Source organism: Symphalangus syndactylus, chromosome 6, assembly GCF_028878055.3.
Source record: "Symphalangus syndactylus isolate Jambi chromosome 6, NHGRI_mSymSyn1-v2.1_pri, whole genome shotgun sequence".
Taxonomy (NCBI): domain Eukaryota; kingdom Metazoa; phylum Chordata; class Mammalia; order Primates; family Hylobatidae; genus Symphalangus; species Symphalangus syndactylus.
Genome location: NC_072428.2, coordinates 117,605,795 through 117,624,688, shown reverse-complemented (window position 1 = coordinate 117,624,688; position 18,894 = coordinate 117,605,795). Strand labels below are relative to the sequence as shown.

Below are 18,894 nucleotides of genomic sequence, written 5' to 3'. Positions count from 1 at the left end.
GTAGTAGTTCTGTTGTCCATCATGTTTTCCCTATGAGCACCCCTATGCCCACTCTAATATTCAACAATTATAGACAGTTTGCCCTATCATTTATTAACATCTATGTATCTACCATCTAATCTATGCATGTATGTGTGTATGTAGGCAATACATGTATCTAAACAATGTATTTGTCAATGCATCAATGTATCTACTCTATGTATGTATCTATACGTGTATTACATATGTGTCTATCTTGATGTTTGGGTGCTCATATGCCTACATGTATGCACATGTGTGTGTGTGCGTGTGCACACACACACACACACACTCATATTATATCATGGCATTTTATTCCTAAATCTTCCAGCATGCATCCCAAAAAACAAGAAACTTGTCTTACATAATCACAATATTATATCCACATCAAAGAAAATTTACTGTAACTTCTTAATCTAAGAAAATAGACATTCATTCCCTAACTGCACATGTATTTTTGTCGTAGCAGCAAACAGAGTGAAATGCCATTTTTCATATTCTGCTTTCCATTTATATGTGCTTTATTTATACATGCTCCAGGGGCACGTTTGCTTCGTTCTTTTGGCAGTAAGTTCCAAACCTTCTCAATTCTGTCCCTTCAAATAGAGGTCTAGGCCCTTCCTGAGAAGTCTCAGGATGTGGAGAAAGGGAGGAATATGGGGGAAAGGAGGTGAAGAATGGGATATTCAGCAAGGAGGATAGGCTCATCCTTCCAAATTCTTTCCCTTTTGAAAGGCAGGGGATGGATAATGATGGTGCAATGCTGGTCGGCAGGCGGGGAGGTGGGGGCGTTATTTACTCCTATCTGGGATAGGTACTGATCCAGAAGATGTCATTCAAGAGGCCTCTTCATTATCAAATACTGTGCTGTGCTGAACTGTGCTGTTAAATAAGTAGTCACCAACCACATGTGACTATTTAAATATAATTCACATTAAAAAAAAGAAGAATGCAGTTCTTCACTCACATTAGCCACATTTCAAATGCTCAGTAGTTACATGTGGCTTGTAAGGACTATCTAGCATTTCAGTCATTGCAGAAAGTTCTATGACACTGCACAGCTCTAGAATGAAATTTCAAGGGTAATAGAGCACATCTTGCCCCTGCCTTGCCTTCTCTACTTTCAAGCTGGAGGTCCTGCTAGGCAGAACAGAAAGAGATGAGGTTTTATGGGGTGACAATCTGCACGGTGTAGTCTGAGAACAAGCATTCATTCACTTCAGCGACAGGACTGGCATTGGTCACAGAAGGAGCTGTCTCAGCTGAGGCCTCATGGTTGTGGTGGTAGTGGCAGCCCATCTTGAGCTGCTGCTGTGGAGATGCTGGCTGCAGATGGGGAGGCATGGCTGGGGTTGTGTGCTCTGCAAGGACAGCGGGAACCCAGAACAGGCAGGAGCCATGCCCCCAACAGAGTTGGCAGAATGGGAGCACATCCTGGACACAGCTGCAGCTGCCTAGCTGTGGCTCCAGACCCAGGCATCCCTGCACTCTCAGGGGCACAGGAAGCCCCTGCCCCACAGGCTTAGAAGTGCCTGCTCCCACTCCCTGGCTTCTCCTTGCCCCCAGAGTCCACTCGGGTGTGGAATAAAGTTGTGGCTGCACCTGGGCACTGTCATGACCCGGCTGGGTGTGTGCATGGTCTGGGCAGCACTGACACACCAGCCCCCCTACCACCTTGGCCCCCTCCAGACTTTGGGTGCCAACATGTGCAGGAGAAAGGCCAGAGGGAGGGGACTGAGGGCATCTTGGTATGGGACTGCAGGCACCCCTCAGCACAAACAGCCTGGGTGCCACGGATAGCATGCTGATAGTGGGAGGCAGACAGTTTCTGCCCCTGGGCAGTAAGGTGCAATTCTGCAGAGAAACCACACCTTTAAGCCAGGAATAGCCTGAAGCCTGGAGGCCAGGCTGCCAGTTCTGGGTGAAGTAGGAGGCCCAGAGTGAGGACTTCATTGATGACCCTTTGGCCAATCGGATGGTGCTTTTTCCAGACCTACCCATGGCCACTTACGGACCAGTTAGCACACACTCTTCCCTTCTGAGCCCATGAAAACCCCAGGGCTCAGCCAGAGTCTCACAGACATTGGGACTACCAGCTACGGGAAGGAGCTACCCACCTCAGGTGTCCTCGACTAGTTGAAATGACCTCCTGGCAGAAAGGACCTACCTACTTCCAGTGTTCCGAGAGCTGTTCTGTTGCTCAGTGAAGCTCCTCTCTGCCTTGCTCACCCTGCAGTTGTCCACATACCTCATTCTTCCTGGACATGGGACAAAAACTCCAGATCCACCAAATGGTGGGACTGAAAGAGCTGTAACACCAACAGAACTGAAACACTCACACACACACACTCACCATGTTGTGGGTGATGAGAAAGAGAGAAGAGCTGTGGCTCTTCAGGGACCCCAGACCTAGGGGTTCCTCGAGCCAGGGCTGTGATACCCTCTTTGGGGCCCTGTGGTTCCTGGCATCTCCAAGTTTCCAGGCACCACTGCATTCCCCAGCACCTGCAGTGGAAGCTTCTTGCGGTCCTGCTGAAGCCTTGCACAGAGCTGGCATCTGTACCAGCACCTGGAGCTGCCTGCCCCCAACAGCCGGCATGCCTGGCTGTGCACAGTGGCTAGACCCCCCACTTGTTCACACACCCCTCACTGCTCCACTCCTGGCTCGCTCTTGGCAGGTGATCCAGGACAGTAGCATGAGCTGAGTGCAGCCTGCCAGTCCGATTGTGTGGAATGAGCCCAGCAGGCTGAGCAAAACTCAGGCAAAGGCACCACTAGCCACAGAAGTTTCCGGCTGGAAAAGCAACCCCTCAAGGATCCCGTGACAGTTGGCCATGTGGGGAACAGGGCATAAGATTGTGTGTGTGTGTGTGTGTGTGTGCATGCCTGTGCATGCATGCGTGCACACACATGCATGCCCATGCATCTGAGTGTGTGCAGTATTCTCCTCTTTGTCCATGGTTTTGCTTTTTGGGTTTCAGTTACTTGTGATTAACTGCAACCTGAAGATATTAAATGGAAAATTCCAGAAATAAGCAACTCATTGATTTTAATTGCATGTCATTCTGAGTAGTTTCAGAAATCTTGCATCTCCATGTTGTTTATGCTACCTGCTCACTAGTCAGTAGCAGTCTTGATTACCAGATAACTGTCTTGGCATTGCAGTGCCTGTGTTCAAGTAACCCTTATTTTACTTAATAATGGCCCCAAAGTGCAAGAGTCGTGATAGTGGCATTTGTGATAATCATTCTATTTTACTATTAGTATTGTTTACTTCTCACTGTGCCTAATTTATAAATTAAACTTTACCTTAGGTGTGTATGTATAGGAAAAAAGAGTATATGTATGATATTGTACTATCTGTGGTTTCAGGTATCTGCTGGAAGTCTTAAATGCATCCCTTGCAGGTAGCTGGGGGGATTAGAATACTGAGGGAGAGATTCGGCATTAAATGACCTCCAAGGTCCTATCTCTCTGAAGAGCATATCCCACTGCATATATGTGGATATTAAATTTCAAGGTTAATAGAGCACTATCTTTTTTTTTTTTTTTTTTGAAACACGTTATTTCTCTGTTGCCCAGGCTGGAGTGCACTGGTGCAACCTCAGCTCACTGCAGCCTTGACCTCCAGGCTCAAGCAATCCTTCTGCTTCAGCCTCCCAAGTAGCTGGGAGTACAGGTGCACACCACCATGCCTGGATAATTGTTTTGTATTTTTAGTAGAGACAAAGTCTCACTGTGTTGCCCAGGCTGTTCTCGAATTCCTGGGCTCTAGTGATCCTCCTGCCTCGGCTTCCCAAGGATTACAGGCATGAGCCACTGCACCCAGCAAGTGGCCTATTCTTAATGCTTTCTAGGAAAGGAGATGCCCTCATCTCCAGTGTTCTCACTTTTCACTTACCTCACCTATTACTGGACTGAAATTTTTAAAAAATTCTTTTATATCTCCTGAGGGGTAATATACTTACAAAAATAAAGTCATTTTCCTCTATCCAAACTGAATCTCTCTTATGTTCCAGTTTCAGCCTTCTCTTGTCAACAGATTTAAAAATCAGACATTCATTATGGTATGGGGCAATTTTTCCAAAGTGGAGAATAGGAAGTACTGTTGGTATTTAAGAATGTTTTAGGAGGTGTGTGTATGTTGATTCAAATAATATTGAGTCAGAAGTGAGAAAATTATTCCCTTTTCAATTCCTTTCAATTCTGATTGTATCAAGGAGAAAGTTTCATTTTGGTCCTAGTCTTTGGTGCCACTTTAACAGTTGTTGGCCAGGTGCGGTGGCTCATACCTGTAATCCCAACTTTGGGAGGCTGAGGTGGGCCGATCACTTGAGGTCAGGAATTTGAGACCCGCCAGGCCAACATGGCAAAACCTCGTGTCTACTAAAAATACAAAAGTGGTCCCAGCTACTCGGGAGGCTGAGACAGAAGAATTGCTTGAATCGGGAGGTGAAGGTTGTAGTGAGCCCAGATCATGCCACGGCACTCCAGCCTGGACAGTAGAGCAAGACTCTGTCTAAATAAAAAAAAAAAAGTTGTTCATCTCCTTTATTAGTAAAGGGAAAAGGAACCTCAGGCTCTGAGCCTTGGGCAGGGAAGAAAAGTTTAACTAGGATTTGATATCATCACTTTATTTTCGTTATCCAGGTGCACCTCATTTTAGTGCACTTTGATTTTGCTTTAGCGCATTTCACAGATACTGTTTTTTTTTTTTTAAAAAAACAAATTGAAGGTTTGTGGAAAGTCTGTTGGTACTGCTTTTCTAAGAGCACGTGCTCACTTTCTGTCTCTGTGTCACATTTTGGTAATTTGGTAATTCTTGCAGTATTTCAAGCTTTTTCATTGTTATCTGTTATGGTAACCTGTGATTAATGGTCTTTGATGTTACCATTGTAATTGTTTTGGGGCGCCGCAACTCACACCCGTATAAAATGGAGAACTTGGCCGGGCTTGGTGGTTCATGCCTGTAATCCTAGCATTTTGGGAGGCCGAGGCAGGTGGATCACTTGAGGTCAGGAGTTTGAGACCAACCTGGCCAACATGGTGAAACCCTGTCTCTACTAAAAATACAAAAAGTAGCTAGGTGTAGCAGCACATACCTATAATCCCAGCTACTTGGGAGGCTGAGGCAGGAGAATCCCTTGAACCTGGGAGGCGGAGGTTGCAGTGAGCTGAGATTGCACCACTGTACTCCAGTCTGGGTGACAGAGCGAGACTTTGTCTGAAATAAAATAAAATAAAATGGTGAACTTAATTGATAAATGTGATGTGTGTTCTGACTGCTCCATGGACTGGCCTTTCCCACTTCTCTCTCCCTCTCCTCAGGCCTCCCTAATCCCTAAGACAACAATATTGAAATTAGGCCAATGAATAACCCTACAATTCCCTATTAGTGTTCAAGAAAGGACAGTCACACGTCTCTCACTTTAAAGCAAAAGCTAGAAATGATGAAGCTTAGTAAGGAAGGCCTGTTGAAAGCTGAGATAGGTGGAAAGCGAGGCCTCTTTTGCCAAACAGTTATTAGCAGATTGTGAATGCAAAAGAAAAGTTCTTGAAGGAAATTAAAAGGACTACTCCAGTGAACCTACAAATGATAAGAAAGTAAAAGAGTGTTATTGCTGACAGGAGAAAGTTTTAGTGGCCTGGATAGATCAAACCAGCCACAACACTCTCTTAAGCCAAAGCCTAATCCAGAGCAAGGCCCTAACTCTCTTCAATTCTATGAAGCTGAGAGAAGTAAGGAAGCTGCAGAAGAAAAGTTTGAAGCTAACAGAGGTTGGTTCATGAGGCTTAAGGGAAGAAGCCATCTCCATAACATAAAAGTGCAAAGTGAAGCAGCAAGTGCTGATATATTATAGAAGCTGCAGCAAGATCCAGAAGATCCAGCTAAGATCATTGATAAAGGTGGCTATATGAAACAACAGATTTCAATATAGATAAAACAGGCTTCTATTAAAGGATGCCACTGGACTTTTATAACTACACAGGAGAAGTCAATGCCTGGTTTCAAAGTTTCAACAGACAGTCATTGACTCTCTTGTGAGGGGCTACTGCAGCTGGTGACTTTAAGTGGAAGCCAGTGCTCATTTATCATTCCGAAAATCCTAGGGCCCTGAAGAATAATGCTAAATCTACTCTGCCTGTGCTCTGTAAATGGAACAACAAATCTTGGGTGACAGCACATCTATTCATGGCGTGGTTTATGGAATATTTTAAGCCCACTATTGAGACCTACTGCTCAGAAGAAAATATTGATTTTAAAATATTACTGCTCATTGACAATGCCTTAATTGAGAGGTAACCCAAGAGCTCTGATGGTGATGTATAAGGAGATTAATGTTGTTTTCATGCCTGCTAACCTAACATCCATTCTGCAGCCTGTGGATCAAGGAGTAATTTTGACTTTCAAGTCTTAGTATTTAAGAAATACATTTTATAAGCCTATACCTGTCTTACATTAGTGATTCCTCTGATGGATCCAAGCAAAGTAAACTGAAAACCTTCTGAAATGAATTCACCACTCTAGATGCCCATTAAGAACATTCATGATTCATGGGAGAAGGTCAAAATATTAATAGTAACAGGAGTTTGGAAGAAGTTTATTCCAACCCTCATGGATGAGTTTGAAGAATTCAACACTTCATTGGAGGAAACCACTGTAGATGTGGTGAAATAGCAAGAGAACTAGAATTAGAAGTGGAGCCTGAAGATGAGACTGAATTACTATAATCTTGTGATGAAACTTGAACCGGTGAAGAGTTGTTTCTTATGGATGAGCAAATAAAGTGTTTTTTATTTATTTATTTATTTATTTATTTATTTATTTATTTAGACAGAGTCTTGCTCTGTCGCCCAGGCTGGAGTGCAGTGGTGCAATCTCGGCTCACTGCAAGCTCCGCCTCCTGGGTTCACGCCATTCTCCTGTCTCAGCCTCCCGAGTAGCTGGGACTACAAGTGCCCGCCACCATGCCTGGCTAATTTTTTGTATTTTTAGTAGAGACGGGGCTTCACCATGTTAGCCAGGATGGTCTTGTTCTCCTGACCTCATGATCCGTCCGCCTTGGCCTCCCAAAGTGCTAGGATTACAGGCCTGAGCCACCGTGCCCGGCCAGAAAGTGGTTTCTTGAGATGGAATCTACTCCTACTGAAAATGCTGTGAACATTTCTGAAATGACAATGGAAGATTTAGAACATTACATAAACTTAATTGATAAAACAGCAACAGGGTTTGAGAGGATTCCGACTTTTCAAGAGGTTCTGCTGTGGGTCAAATGCTATCAAACAGCATCACATACTACAGAGAAATCTTCTGTGAAAGAATCAATCAGTGCAGCAAACTTTATTGTCATATTTTAAGAAATCGCCACAGCTACCCCGACCTTCAGCAACCATCGTCTTGATCAGTTAGCAGCCATCAACAATGAGGCAAGATCCTCCACCAGCAAAAAGATTATGACTCACTGAAGGTTCAAATGATCATTAGCATATCTATATGTTTTTTGAGATGGAGTCTTGCTCTTTTGCCCAGGTTGGAGTGCAGTGGCGCCATCTCAGCTCACTGCAACCTCTGCCTCCTGTGTTCAAGTGATTCTCTTGCCTCAGCCTCCCGAGTAGCTGGGATTACAGGCATCTGCCACCACACCCGGCTAGTTTTTTGTATTTTTAGTAGAGACGGGGTTTCAACTGTATTGGCCAGGCTGGTTTTAAACTCCTGACCTTAAGTGATCTGCCTGCCTAGGCCTCCCTAATGCCCAGTGCTAGGATTACAGGTGTGAGCCACTGTGCCTGGCCAATCATTAGCATTGTTTAGCAATAAAGTATTTTAAAATTAAGGTATGTACATTGTTTTTAAGACATAATGCTATTGCATACTTCATAGTATAGTGTAAGCATAATTTTTATATGTCTGGGGAAACCAAAAAATTTGTGTGACTTGTTTTATTGCCATATTTGCTTTACCACAGTAGTCTGGAACTGAACCCACAATATCGCTGAGGTATACCTGTAGTTATTTTTATAGTCATTTTCCACTTATGATAAGTGATTCTGGTTTTCCATTTTATGATAGTGAAAAAATATTCCTTTCTAAATAAATGTATTTGAGTCTACGTCAATAAAAACATTAATAGGGCAGATGGTAGGTAAAGGCCAAAATCACAAAGACAGTGTAAGAATGACAGACATTTTGGAAATCCTGCTTTGATTGAAAGAATGGTGGACATTAGAGTTGGATTTGAGTCAGAAGCCTAGCTGTGTTGTGATTAGTCATGAGATCTTGGGCAAATCACTTTGGCTGTCTGTGAAAGGTAAGAAGTCTGCCGGTCATGGTGGCTCACACCTGTAATCCCAGCACTTTGGGAGGCCAAAGCGGGTGGATCACCTGAGGTCAGGAGTTCGAGACCAGGCTGGCAAACATGACGAAACTCTGTCTCTACTAAAAAAAAAAAAAAAAAAAGTAGCTGGTGGTGGTGGCAGGCGCCTGTAATCCCAGCTACTTGGGAGACTGAGGCAGGAGAATTGCTTGAACCCGGGAGGCGGAGGTTGCAGTGGGCCAAGATCACACCACTGCCACTGCACTCCAGCCTGGGTGACTGAGCAAGACTCTGTCAAAAAAAAAAAAAAAAAAAAAAAAAGGTAAGAAGTGGTGGAGGAAGTACCCACTTCACTGGAAAAAAGGTAATGATGGGTGGGGAAGTTGAATAAATCGTGGTAGGAGGAGGTAAAGTGGCCTATACAGGCATGAGGTGTTATTACCATTATCCTGTGCCCACAAGATTAATAACCTTTCCTTTTTTCTAAACCAAAAAGATATTTAAAGTCATAACTGGATTCTAAACCCTTCAGGGCAATGCTGGCTGCTCATGGGTTCACTGGAAAAAGTCTAGCAGCTCTGGAAGGGGACGGGGAAGATCAGTGGAAGAACTGCGTGCCATTTGGTCTCTCCTGGATAGAACTTAGAGCAGCCTGGGGCCTCTGTTTCAACCCTCATCCAGACCCCTACTCTATACCGAGTAAGATGCACACAAGGATCTTGGGGGTGGCCTGTTGTGATGTATTGTTGCACAAAACAGGTGTTTTGCTAAACTGGGTAGGAAAAGCTGTAACAGATATTCTTCTCTTGGATCTTGACTCTGAGGTTCCTGTTCCATTTAGTGTAGTAGTTTTTCCTGGAGGATTTGGATTTTGGTAGGTGACATCCCATTGACCTGGAGAGGAAAGAGTAAATATAAATGGTCAGCAATCAAGTCAGTCATTTGCTGATCTCTGGCTTTTAGAACACTGGGTAAGATCCTGTGGGAGGAAAGAGAATGAAGTGATTTATCCCATTCTTGATGAGGGATCCACCCTAGACATATGTGAAGTTAACTTACAGGAAGAAGCTTAATAGCTCTTGATTCCAGGTCTGTGTGATGTCAAAAACAAAGCACTTTGCACAATAAGTCAGGAAAGTGAGGTCCATTAGGAAGGGACAGGACCAAGAGCAACAAGGTGCCCTGAAGTGTGTGGACAGGGAATGATGGAAGGGAAGCAGCACGTTATAAAAGCAAACAGTGTGGAGATGAGATTGGATGTCAGAGATGAGATTGGATGGATGGATCTGGCAGCAGGAAATGCTTCGGGGGAGCCCTAGAAGCAGTGCTTCTGGAGAAAAGCCTGGAGCCAAGTGGTGGCAATGATAATTAAGAAGGAGCAAGCACACAAGAGGCATTGTTAAAGAAGTAGCCAAGAATTTGCAGGGTTTGATGAAGGAAGTGAAAGAAAGGGTGGAGAGATGGTGCTGAGCTCTTGAGCCTGAGCATTTGGGAGGAGGGAATGCCCAAGATGGCCCTGGGGAAGGCAGGAAAACAGGATCATCTTAGGAAGGGAAGATGAGCAGGCTGATATCAGCTATGTTGATTTTTAGGAACTGGCAGGACGAAGTCAGTCAACTGTCTATCAGGAGGTTGGAGAGACATGACATTAGAGGTCAGGAGAAGGGTTGGGGCTGGGGACAAATATTCAAGAGCCCCAGGGGTCCAAGAGGTAGGGATAGAAAGTGCAAAGGATAGAAAGCACATCTTTTTTTTCACCTACACGCATGATCAAAGTCACCTGTTTTCCCTAAAAATAGAGTGAAATTCTGCATCTTAATGGAGATAGAAATGTACAAGAACACCTCACCCTGTCCCCTCCAGGTGTGCTTCCAAGCCCACCTGTCAGTGTGGCATAGCAGTAGGAAACTGTCTCCCCTCTCTACCAAGCCCAGGTTTATAAGCTTTCAAGAAATGGCACAGATTCGGAATAAATGTCTGGAGTTGATCAAATTACGGGACAGAAGTCAGCCTGGGAGTGCATTTTGGTCTTCCCATCACATGCCTCCCCACCCACCTCCCTTCTCCTCTTGCCCCATGGCTTCTGCTCCCCTAGCCCCTTACCTCTTCCTCTCCCTTACCTAAAATTCCCAGATACACTCTTTGGTAACGTCTTCGCTGTCTGCCAACAGGGTGCCGCTTTGGTCAGCTCGCATGTAGAAGCCATTGGGGGCCAGTACGGTGAGTAAGTTGCTCCCCCGAAGCTCGATACAGAAGTTGAGGGCAAACTTGCCCCAAGGGCGAAAGGTGCCAAAGGATGTTATTGACCAGAAGTATCCCCCCTGTGCTGGAGAAGGAAGAGCTCAGGTTGGTGGGCCATTCATAGGGGAGTCCTCCAGCGATCTGGCCTTGGAGGGGCTTTGTGGAGGCATGCCACCCTCCCCTGGCTGCCCCATCCTGCCTGCATTGGCAGGTCCTTCTATGGAAATGCAGGAGTGCCAATAGGGATTCCACTGTTTTCTGTTCTGCCAACCCACCTTGGGGCTTTGAAGTGTGAAAACAAACAGAGGTCCTGTTTTTCCTTTTTTTTTTTGGAAACGGAGTCTCGCTCTGTCACCCAGGCTGGAGTGCAGTGGTGCGATCTTGGCTCACTGCATGCTCCGCCTCCTGGGTTCACGCCATTCTCCTGCCTCAGCCTCCCGAGTAGCTGGGACTACAGGCGCCCACCACCACGCCCGGCTAATTTTTTGTATTTTTAGTACAGACGGGGTTTCACCATGTTAGCCAGGATGGTCTCGATCTCCTGACCTCGTGATCTGCCCGCCTTGGCCTCCCAAAGTGCTGGGATTACAGGCGTGAGCCACCGCGCCTGGCCTGTTTTTCCTTTTATAATGAGCAAGCCCTGAGTGGCAGGCCCTGAAGTCTGAGCTGGGGCTAAGGTAGGGACTAGACTGTGAACCCTCGGGCAGGGAAGAGGAGCCACTCACCCTGGAAGTGGTAGATACCCTGTTGGCAGGGTAGTAGATGAATGCGGTCGGGCTGATCCTGGTTGCACTGTATGAGGTCATGGCCCGACGAGGAGCCCACATAGCCATAACGACCTCGCAATACAAGGAAGGAGCGATTGGCAAATAAAATCCCAAATTCCTCATTTGGGCCTGAAAGAAATAGGAAGGAGTTATGGAGATGGACTGCCTTTAGGTGTTTTTCCAAGTGGAAGCAGGAGGGGGGACGCTAATTGCAGAAGGGTGTGGTCAATATTTTAACATTGAATGAACACCTACTATGTGTCAGGTCTTATGCTAGGTGCTTGTGAAATGTTTGTGAGAGTGCCTAGCACATGCGAAACCCAAGAAGCTTTAATATTCTTCCTTCCTTTGAGATGTGTTGATGTGTTTAATCCTCATGACAACTCTGTGAGGCTGCAGAGTTGCAGACAATGAAATGTCCATTTTTATAGACGGCAAAACTGAGGCTCAAGGAGGTGCTTTGCTCAAGTGATGACAAAAATTCAGTGACTGAACGAGTACAGACCCAAATCTTCTGACCCCAACTCCAGTGCTTTTTTTTTTTTTTTTTTTTTTTTTTTGGAGATGGAGTCAGGCTGCAATGCAGTGGCAGGATCTTGGCTCACTGCAACCTCCAAGTCCCAGGTTCAAGCAATTCTCCTGCCTCAGCCTACTAAGTAGCTGGGACTACAGACACGCACCACCACGTCTGGCTAATTTTTGTATTTTTAGTAGAGACGGGGTTTCACGTGGTCAGGCTGGTCTCAAACTCCTAACCTCATGATCCACCCACCTCAGCCTCCCAAAGTGCTGGGATTACAGGCGTGAGCCACCACGCCCGGCCTTCAGTGCTCTTTTTAATAATCATATTCCATCTCCCTCTAAAGTTCTCCCTGACTTGGAATCATCTGGCAGGAAGGCTGCTCCACTCACCTGGAAGGATGGCATTGGCCATCAGCAGGCTGTTGGGTGCAATGCCCAGGAAGCGCCCCCTGCAGGACTGCAGGATGATCCTGCCACAGTTCCAGTGCATTCGGAAGAACGTGTCAGACTCCAGGGGGTGCCCATCAGCCATTACGGCCCTGTGGCGCCTCTGGAAAGAATGTCAGAAACAGAGGTGAGGAGTAAGGACTGACAATCTCAGCTTTCTTCCCACCAGTTTTATTCCTAGACCCTCTTCCCACATCCCACCCATCAGCCTTTTTCATGTTCCCAGAGTTGATGCTTTCAGAACCTTTTTGGAAGATGTGCTGGGACCTCAGCTCTCCCTCTTCCCCCAGTCTGTGCTGTATCCCAGAGCACAGCATAAAAACTATGCCAGGATATCATAGGGAGAGAAATAAACCTCAGTCTTGACTCCAAAATCATTTTGAAGTAGATCATAGGCATAAAAGTGAAAGTTAAACTATGAAACATCTAGAAGAAAACATAAGAGAAGTTCTTCGCAACTTTGGGGTAGGCAATGATTTCTTGGGACAAGAAAAGCAGTAACCATTTTAAAAATTGATAAACTGAACTTCACTGAAATTAAAAACTTGCTTCTCAAAAGACCCATTAAACAAATAAAAAGGTAAGCCCCAGGTTGGGAGAAAACTTTTGCAATACATATATTTGGCAAACGACTTGGATTTAGAACACATAAAGAATTCTTACACCTCATTAATAAGACAAACAACCCAGTAACAAATGGCAAAGCACCTGAACAGATATGTCACAGAGAAGATATACAAATGGCCAATGAGCACATGAAAACAGGCACGGTGGCTCACGCTTGTAATCCCAGCACTTTGGGAAGCTGACGTGGGCAGATCATGAGGTCAGGAGTTCAACACCAGCCTGGCCAATGTAGTGAAACCCCATCTCTACTAAAAATACAAAAAATTAGCCGGGCATGGTAGCGCATGCCTGTAGTCCCAGCTACTTGGGAGGTTGAGGTAGGAGAATCTCTTGAACACAGGAAGCGGAGGTTGTGGTGAGCCAAGACTGAACCACTGCACTCCAGCCCAGGCAACAGAGCGAGACTTCATCTCAAAAAAAAAAAAAAAAAAATTCTAAACCTTACTAATTATAAGGTAAATGTGAATTAAATCCATAAATTACACACCCATTAGAGTGGATAAAATAAAAAAGACAATCCAAAAGCCAGCTTTACTGCTGGTGAGGATATGGAATTCTTAGAACCCTCATACATTATTGACAAGAATGTAAAATAGTATAATCACTTTAGAAAACTGACACTTTCTTACAAAGTTAAGCACATATCTATTATACTACCTAGTAATTCCACTCTTACATATTTACCCAAGATAAATGAAAATGTATGTTCACAAGAAGACTTGTACATGAATGCTTATGCCAACTTTGTTCATAATAGCCCAGACTAGAAACAACCCAAGTGTTCATCAACAAGTGAATAGATAAATCATGTTTATGAGCAGCATTATAGAATACTACTTGGCAATAAAAAGGAATGGACTAACCCCGTCTCTACTAAAAATACAAAAAATTAGCCGGGCAAGGTGGCGGGCGCCTGTAGTCCCAGCTATGCAGGAGGCTGAGGCAGGAGAATGGCGTGAACCCCAGGGGGCGGAGCCTGCAGTGAGCCGAGATCGCGCCACCGCACTCCAGCCTGGGTGAAAGAGCGAGACTCCTTCTCAAAAAAAAAAAAAAAAAAAAAAAAAGGAATGGACTACTGATACACGAACATTATGAACAAATCTTAAAAACATTGTGCCAAGCAAAAGAAACATATGTACCATACATACTGTATGTTTCCATTGATCAGAAATGCTAAAGTAGGTAGGCAAATCTAATTCACAGAGACAGAACACAGACCAGCGGTAGTCGGGAGAGGGAGGCAAGGGTGGAGGGAAACTGACTGCAAAGAAGCAAGAGGAAATTTTGTGGTGTTGGAAATATTCTCTCACTTGTGATATGCTTATGGCATGGTTGCATGGATGGATACATTTGTCAAAACTTACTGAATTTTATACTTAATGGGGGCATTTTATTAATAAAACATACATAATATACTTATTTGTAAAAATATACATAATTAATACATATGTGTATTATATAATTTACATACATTCAAATTATACCTTAATAAAGTTGATTTTTTTTTAAAGGAGCCCCCATTGGGTGAAAATGAATGTTTATCAACAAGTGCCTCCACAGCCCCCATCATCCTCTCATCATTTGCCTTGAAAAAAGGAGAAGGAAGTCTAGGGAGGGAGAGCTCAGAGCTTAAGGTTTCTCTTGCTCAGGAAGCCAAGGTCTCACCTGGGCTAGGTAGTAGCCATTGGCTGAACGAAGCTGCACAGTGGGGCTCTCACTGTCACATTCAAACTGGAACAAGGACATTGGGGTTAAGCGCTCAGAAGCAGCACGCACCTCACCATCTGCAGAGGAAGCGCACGTCAGTAAAAGCCTCCCCCTCAGTCTCGGCCCCTCCTCCATGTTTTATGACCGGGGCTTCTATCCCTCCTCTTTCCCTCCTCAAACTTCATCACTTTCTGTTGGACCATGGTAGGTCTGGAGAAGACTCAGGGCAACTTTCCCCTAAATCCCATACCCATGCTTTTCTGTCCTCGATGGCACAAAAGATCCCCTTGGGATTCCAGGATCTTCCTTATTAGCAGACACAAAAATCTGTGCTGATCCCAAACACATTTTCCTCTTTCAACAGCCAGCCCTCCCTCCCTCCATCGCTGTGTTGGGTCCAGCACTTGCCGTAGATGACTGAGATGAACCGCCGAGTCTTTGACCTGAGGCTGACCCAGGTTGGGCAGTGCTGTAAGATGAACCACTCCTCACCCCTCACGGGGTTGCAGCCCAGGCCCAAGAGCAGATGCGTGCCCTGTGGATATAACATGCCTCCTTCTCCATCACACAGTGCCACAAGCCCTCCAGGCCGCACTTGCATGTGAAAAGCTGTCTGTGATGAGGGTTGGGAGAACAGCCGGTCTACATGGGACAAGAAGTGGTGTGTAGAGGTCTCCAGGTGGTAGCATCCATCTCGGAAATGCAACAGGAAGCCACACTCCTCCAGGCAGGGAACTGCTGCATCCACCCAGATGCGGCCCATAGTGGGGTCAGCCCGGGCATAGCGGTGGTGGATGGGGCTGTAGAGGATCACGTGGACATGGAGGGCTGGTCGGGGGGTCCACATGTGGTAAGCTGAGAGGACCCGGGAAGTGCAAAACACGTCCTTGCCATTGGACTCCAAATAACGACCAGAGATTAGGCACTGGAGGGTCCACTTGCTGTTTCGGTGGAAACGCAGTAGAAAGCACCCGTGGTGGCTGGTCCTTGGGCGGCCATAACACATGGTGCCATCACACTCACACAGCAGGTAGAGGCCCTGCATGCTCTTTAGTCGCACCACGGCCTGTGTCTCATGCTCATTGCTCACCAGGATCTCCCAGGTCTGGAGGCATCAGGAAGGAGAAGAGGGAAATCAGTATCACGAAGTTACGAGACCCAGGAGCCCTGCAACTATCATGGCTGGCATCACCCTGGCACCTTCATCAGCACCAACCATCTCCTCTTCCACGTCAGCCCTGGTATCTCCTTGCTGTCAACTCTTCCACTTTCCCACTCTCCCCTCATCAAGAGATCTCTGGGCCCTTCCACCCCTGCAGCCAGACAGCAAGATCCAAAGAGAAGTTCTAGATGTCTACCTCCTTCAGCTAACAGAAGGTAAACCTCCCTCCTTTCTTAATCCCACTCTTCAATACCTAATTTTTAAAGAAATGCTTTGGTGTAAGTCTTACTTTTTTCTTCCTCACTGTAGTCCGCAGAGAGCACACTTAGCCAATACCTCCATCCCCAGAGATTGCCTTCCAGCATGGCAAGACAGAAGCAAAAGCTTTTACAGGCAGGCCTGGCTCCAGGGATGAAGATGGGAGCACAAACAGTTCAGATGCAACTGCCTGGTTCAGCTGTGATTAACCTTGTTATAAGAGGAAGAACTTCGCCCCTGCCTCACTCTGGCAGCCATCCCAGAGGTGCCTACATTCCTCTCTAGAATGAAGACCGACACTGCTAGGGCTTCTGGAGTTCCGCATTCTCAAACCACAACCAGAACAGAAACATAGGCTTTGCAATAACTCCACTGGTCCAACTTCCCCTGGATGCCCACAATTCTGCTTTCCCACCTGGGCTCTCCACTTCTCCTCTTTCTGACACAACCACCCTGTGCTGGGATGGGGAATAGGGACAGTTAGAGCAAGACAAGGCAGCAAGGGCAAGGCTGAGGCTTCACCTTGTGGAATAAATTGAGAGGTGGGAGATGGGGCAATAGGGTCTGTGAACAAAAGCCTAGAGTAGAAAAGTCTCAGGCCTGGCACTGGCAGAACCTAGGAAAGTGATTAGGTTGAGAGTACACCCTGCTTTCATATACAGGCAAGTGCATACACATACACACACACACACACACACACACACACACAGCTTGGCCACTCAGAAAACTGGTTCCAGTATACTTTCATATACAGGCAAGTACACACACACACACAGCTTGGCCACTCAGAAAACTGGTTCTAGCATGGGTTTGCTTTGTCACCTGTCTCCTGCCCAAACTCTTCGCAGTTGCAGTGACTGTATTCTTGCATGCCTCAAAGGTGAGGTAGGTTCCTGCCCAGCTGATGAGCCCAACCCTTAGGTCCTCAGCCTTGGGATGTCTGTGTGTCCACTCCATCTCATCCATGGGGCCGACACCACAGGTGATGTCTCTGTCTGGCCCAGCCCTCCCCCCCGTGGTGAGGTTCCACAGGCCATAGGGCCTGGAATAGGGACTGTAGTACCCACCAGATGTTCCCAGAGAGAACTTCCCAGGCAGAGGCTGGCCTGGGGCCCAGCACCTCTGTGACCCGGGAGCATTGTGACTGTGAGGGCAGCCTCTTATCCCACCACAGTGGGGAAAGGGCCCTGGCCCAGCAGCATTAATCCATGGCCTAGAGGAAGCAGGTGCAGAGCCTCCGGTGTTTGCCTTCCTATTCCCCTCTGGGCACCAAGGTAGGCTGAGCTGAGACCAGGATCCAGAACTTCAACATGTGAATTTAAGCAAGTTTTTTCCTCTCTTTACCTCCATTTCTCATTCTGATAACACGATAGAAAGCAACCTCCTTCCTCCCAAGGAAGTGAGTTCTGCCTGGCTCCCTTGCAACTCAAGTATTTTAATTTCAAGATATCCAAGAAATAGATCTATCAGTTTTTATGGCCCTTAGGAGGATGAGGTCAAAATGTTCCAGATGTTACTTTGCAGAGAGTATGAGGAAACCCTAGTTAATCAGTTGACGTCAAATTACTCATATTCATCAGGAAGGCTGGCTCAGGACCTGGGGAAGGAGAAGGGCCTAGGTGGAGAGAGCGCCAAGCACCCCTCCTCAACCCCAGCTGCTCTGCCGGTGGGTAGGACATCTGGCTGGGCAGATAGTCAGAGCTCCTGCAAGGGTATCTTTCCCCTCCAAAGAATCTCTGAGTTATAGTCTCTTGGACTCACTTCCTGCAAAGCTTGAGGAGAAAACCCAGCTCAGAACCTGGAAAAAGTGACATGAAAGAAAAACAAAGGCAAAGAGAAGTGATGATGAGTTCTGCCTAAGCCTGGCTAGGATCCAAGGGAAAACGGGCAGTCGATCACACTTGGGGAATAGGCCACACCCCTGTTCCTTTTTTTGAGTCAGGGTCTTGCTCTGCTAGCCAGGTTGGAGTGCATCTCAGTTGACTGCAGCCTTGATCTCCCAAGCTCAAGCGATACTCCCACCTCAGCCTCCTGAGGTGCTGGGACCACAGGTGTGCATCTCCATGCCCAGGTAATTTTTCATTTTTGTTTTTTGTAGAGATGGGGTCTTGCCATGTTGCCCAGGCTGGTCTTTAACTTCTGGGCTCAAGCAATCCTCCTACCTCAGCCTCCCAAAGTGCTAGGATTACAGGCATGAGCCACAGTGCCCAGCCGCCCCTGGTTCCTTATACCTGCTTTCCTATTCCCCATAGGAGGGGTCTTCCCAAGTAGCAAGTCTCAGTGGTGTGCAGCAAGGAACTACAAGCCCCAGACCCCACCGATGTCTTATAAAATAAGGGTAATAGACTATTAGTGGCAGAATCCTCTCGGTAATTTTATTTTTTTATAATTTTTTTTGAGACGGAGTCTCACTCTTGTCACCCAGGCTGGAGTGCAGTGGCACGATCTCAGCTCACTGCAAGATCCGCCTCCCAGGTTCACACCATTCTCCTGCCTCAGCCTCCCGAGTAGCTGGGACTACAGGTGCCTGCCACCGCGCCTGGATAATTTTTTGTATTTTTTTTTTTCTAGTAGAGACAGGGTTTCACTGTGGTCTCAATCTTCTGACCTCGTGATCTACCTGCCTCAGCCTCCCAGAGTGCTGGGATTACAGGCGTGAGCCACCGCACCCAGCCTCCTCTGGGTAATTTTAAAGATGCATATTGTTGGGCATCAGACTAGTCCTGATGAATCACATTTTCTGAAATGTACCTCAGGATTAGTATTATTAATGCGCTTTCCTTCCCCCTCTAATTTTAATGTGCAAGGCAAACATGAAGAACTGCTCTAA

General features: G+C 46.3%; 1 protein-coding gene across 2 annotated transcripts; it reads right to left on the bottom strand.

Annotated features, from left to right (window-relative positions):
• Positions 1-9,052: 9,052 nt before the first annotated feature.
• On the bottom strand, positions 9,053-17,163 carry FSCN3 (fascin actin-bundling protein 3). Of its 2 annotated transcripts, none has more exons than XR_008658577.2 (7): positions 16,887-17,163; positions 15,053-15,749; positions 14,603-14,721; positions 12,254-12,413; positions 11,300-11,470; positions 10,454-10,654; positions 9,053-9,227 (listed from the first exon to the last, which is right to left on the bottom strand). XR_008658577.2 is itself a non-coding variant. In XM_055283887.2 (7 exons), the coding sequence occupies exons 1-6, from the start codon at positions 17,028-17,030 to the stop codon at positions 10,454-10,456; spliced, it is 1,497 nt and encodes a 498-aa protein (XP_055139862.1). In that variant the 5' UTR covers positions 17,031-17,162; the 3' UTR covers positions 9,053-9,227. The 2 variants fall into 2 exon arrangements, 1 of the variants encoding a protein (XP_055139862.1); XM_055283887.2 differs by having other exon boundaries at positions 10,454-10,659; positions 16,887-17,162.
• Between the last annotated feature and the right edge of the window lie 1,731 nt (positions 17,164-18,894).

Bases quoted from the DNA above. Each gene is read 5' to 3' on its own strand.
- FSCN3 (XM_055283887.2), bottom strand. From the start codon at position 17,030: ATGGATGAGATGGAGTGGACACACAGACATCCCAAGGCTGAGGACCTA. The intron at 12,414-14,602 runs GTGAGACCTTGG...CATTCTTTCCAG, and splicing joins ATGGCTACTACCTAGCCCAG to AGGCGCCACAGGGCCGTAAT. The intron at 10,660-11,299 runs GTGAGTGGCTCC...TTCCTTCTCCAG, and splicing joins GGGTATCTACCACTTCCAGG to CACAGGGGGGATACTTCTGG.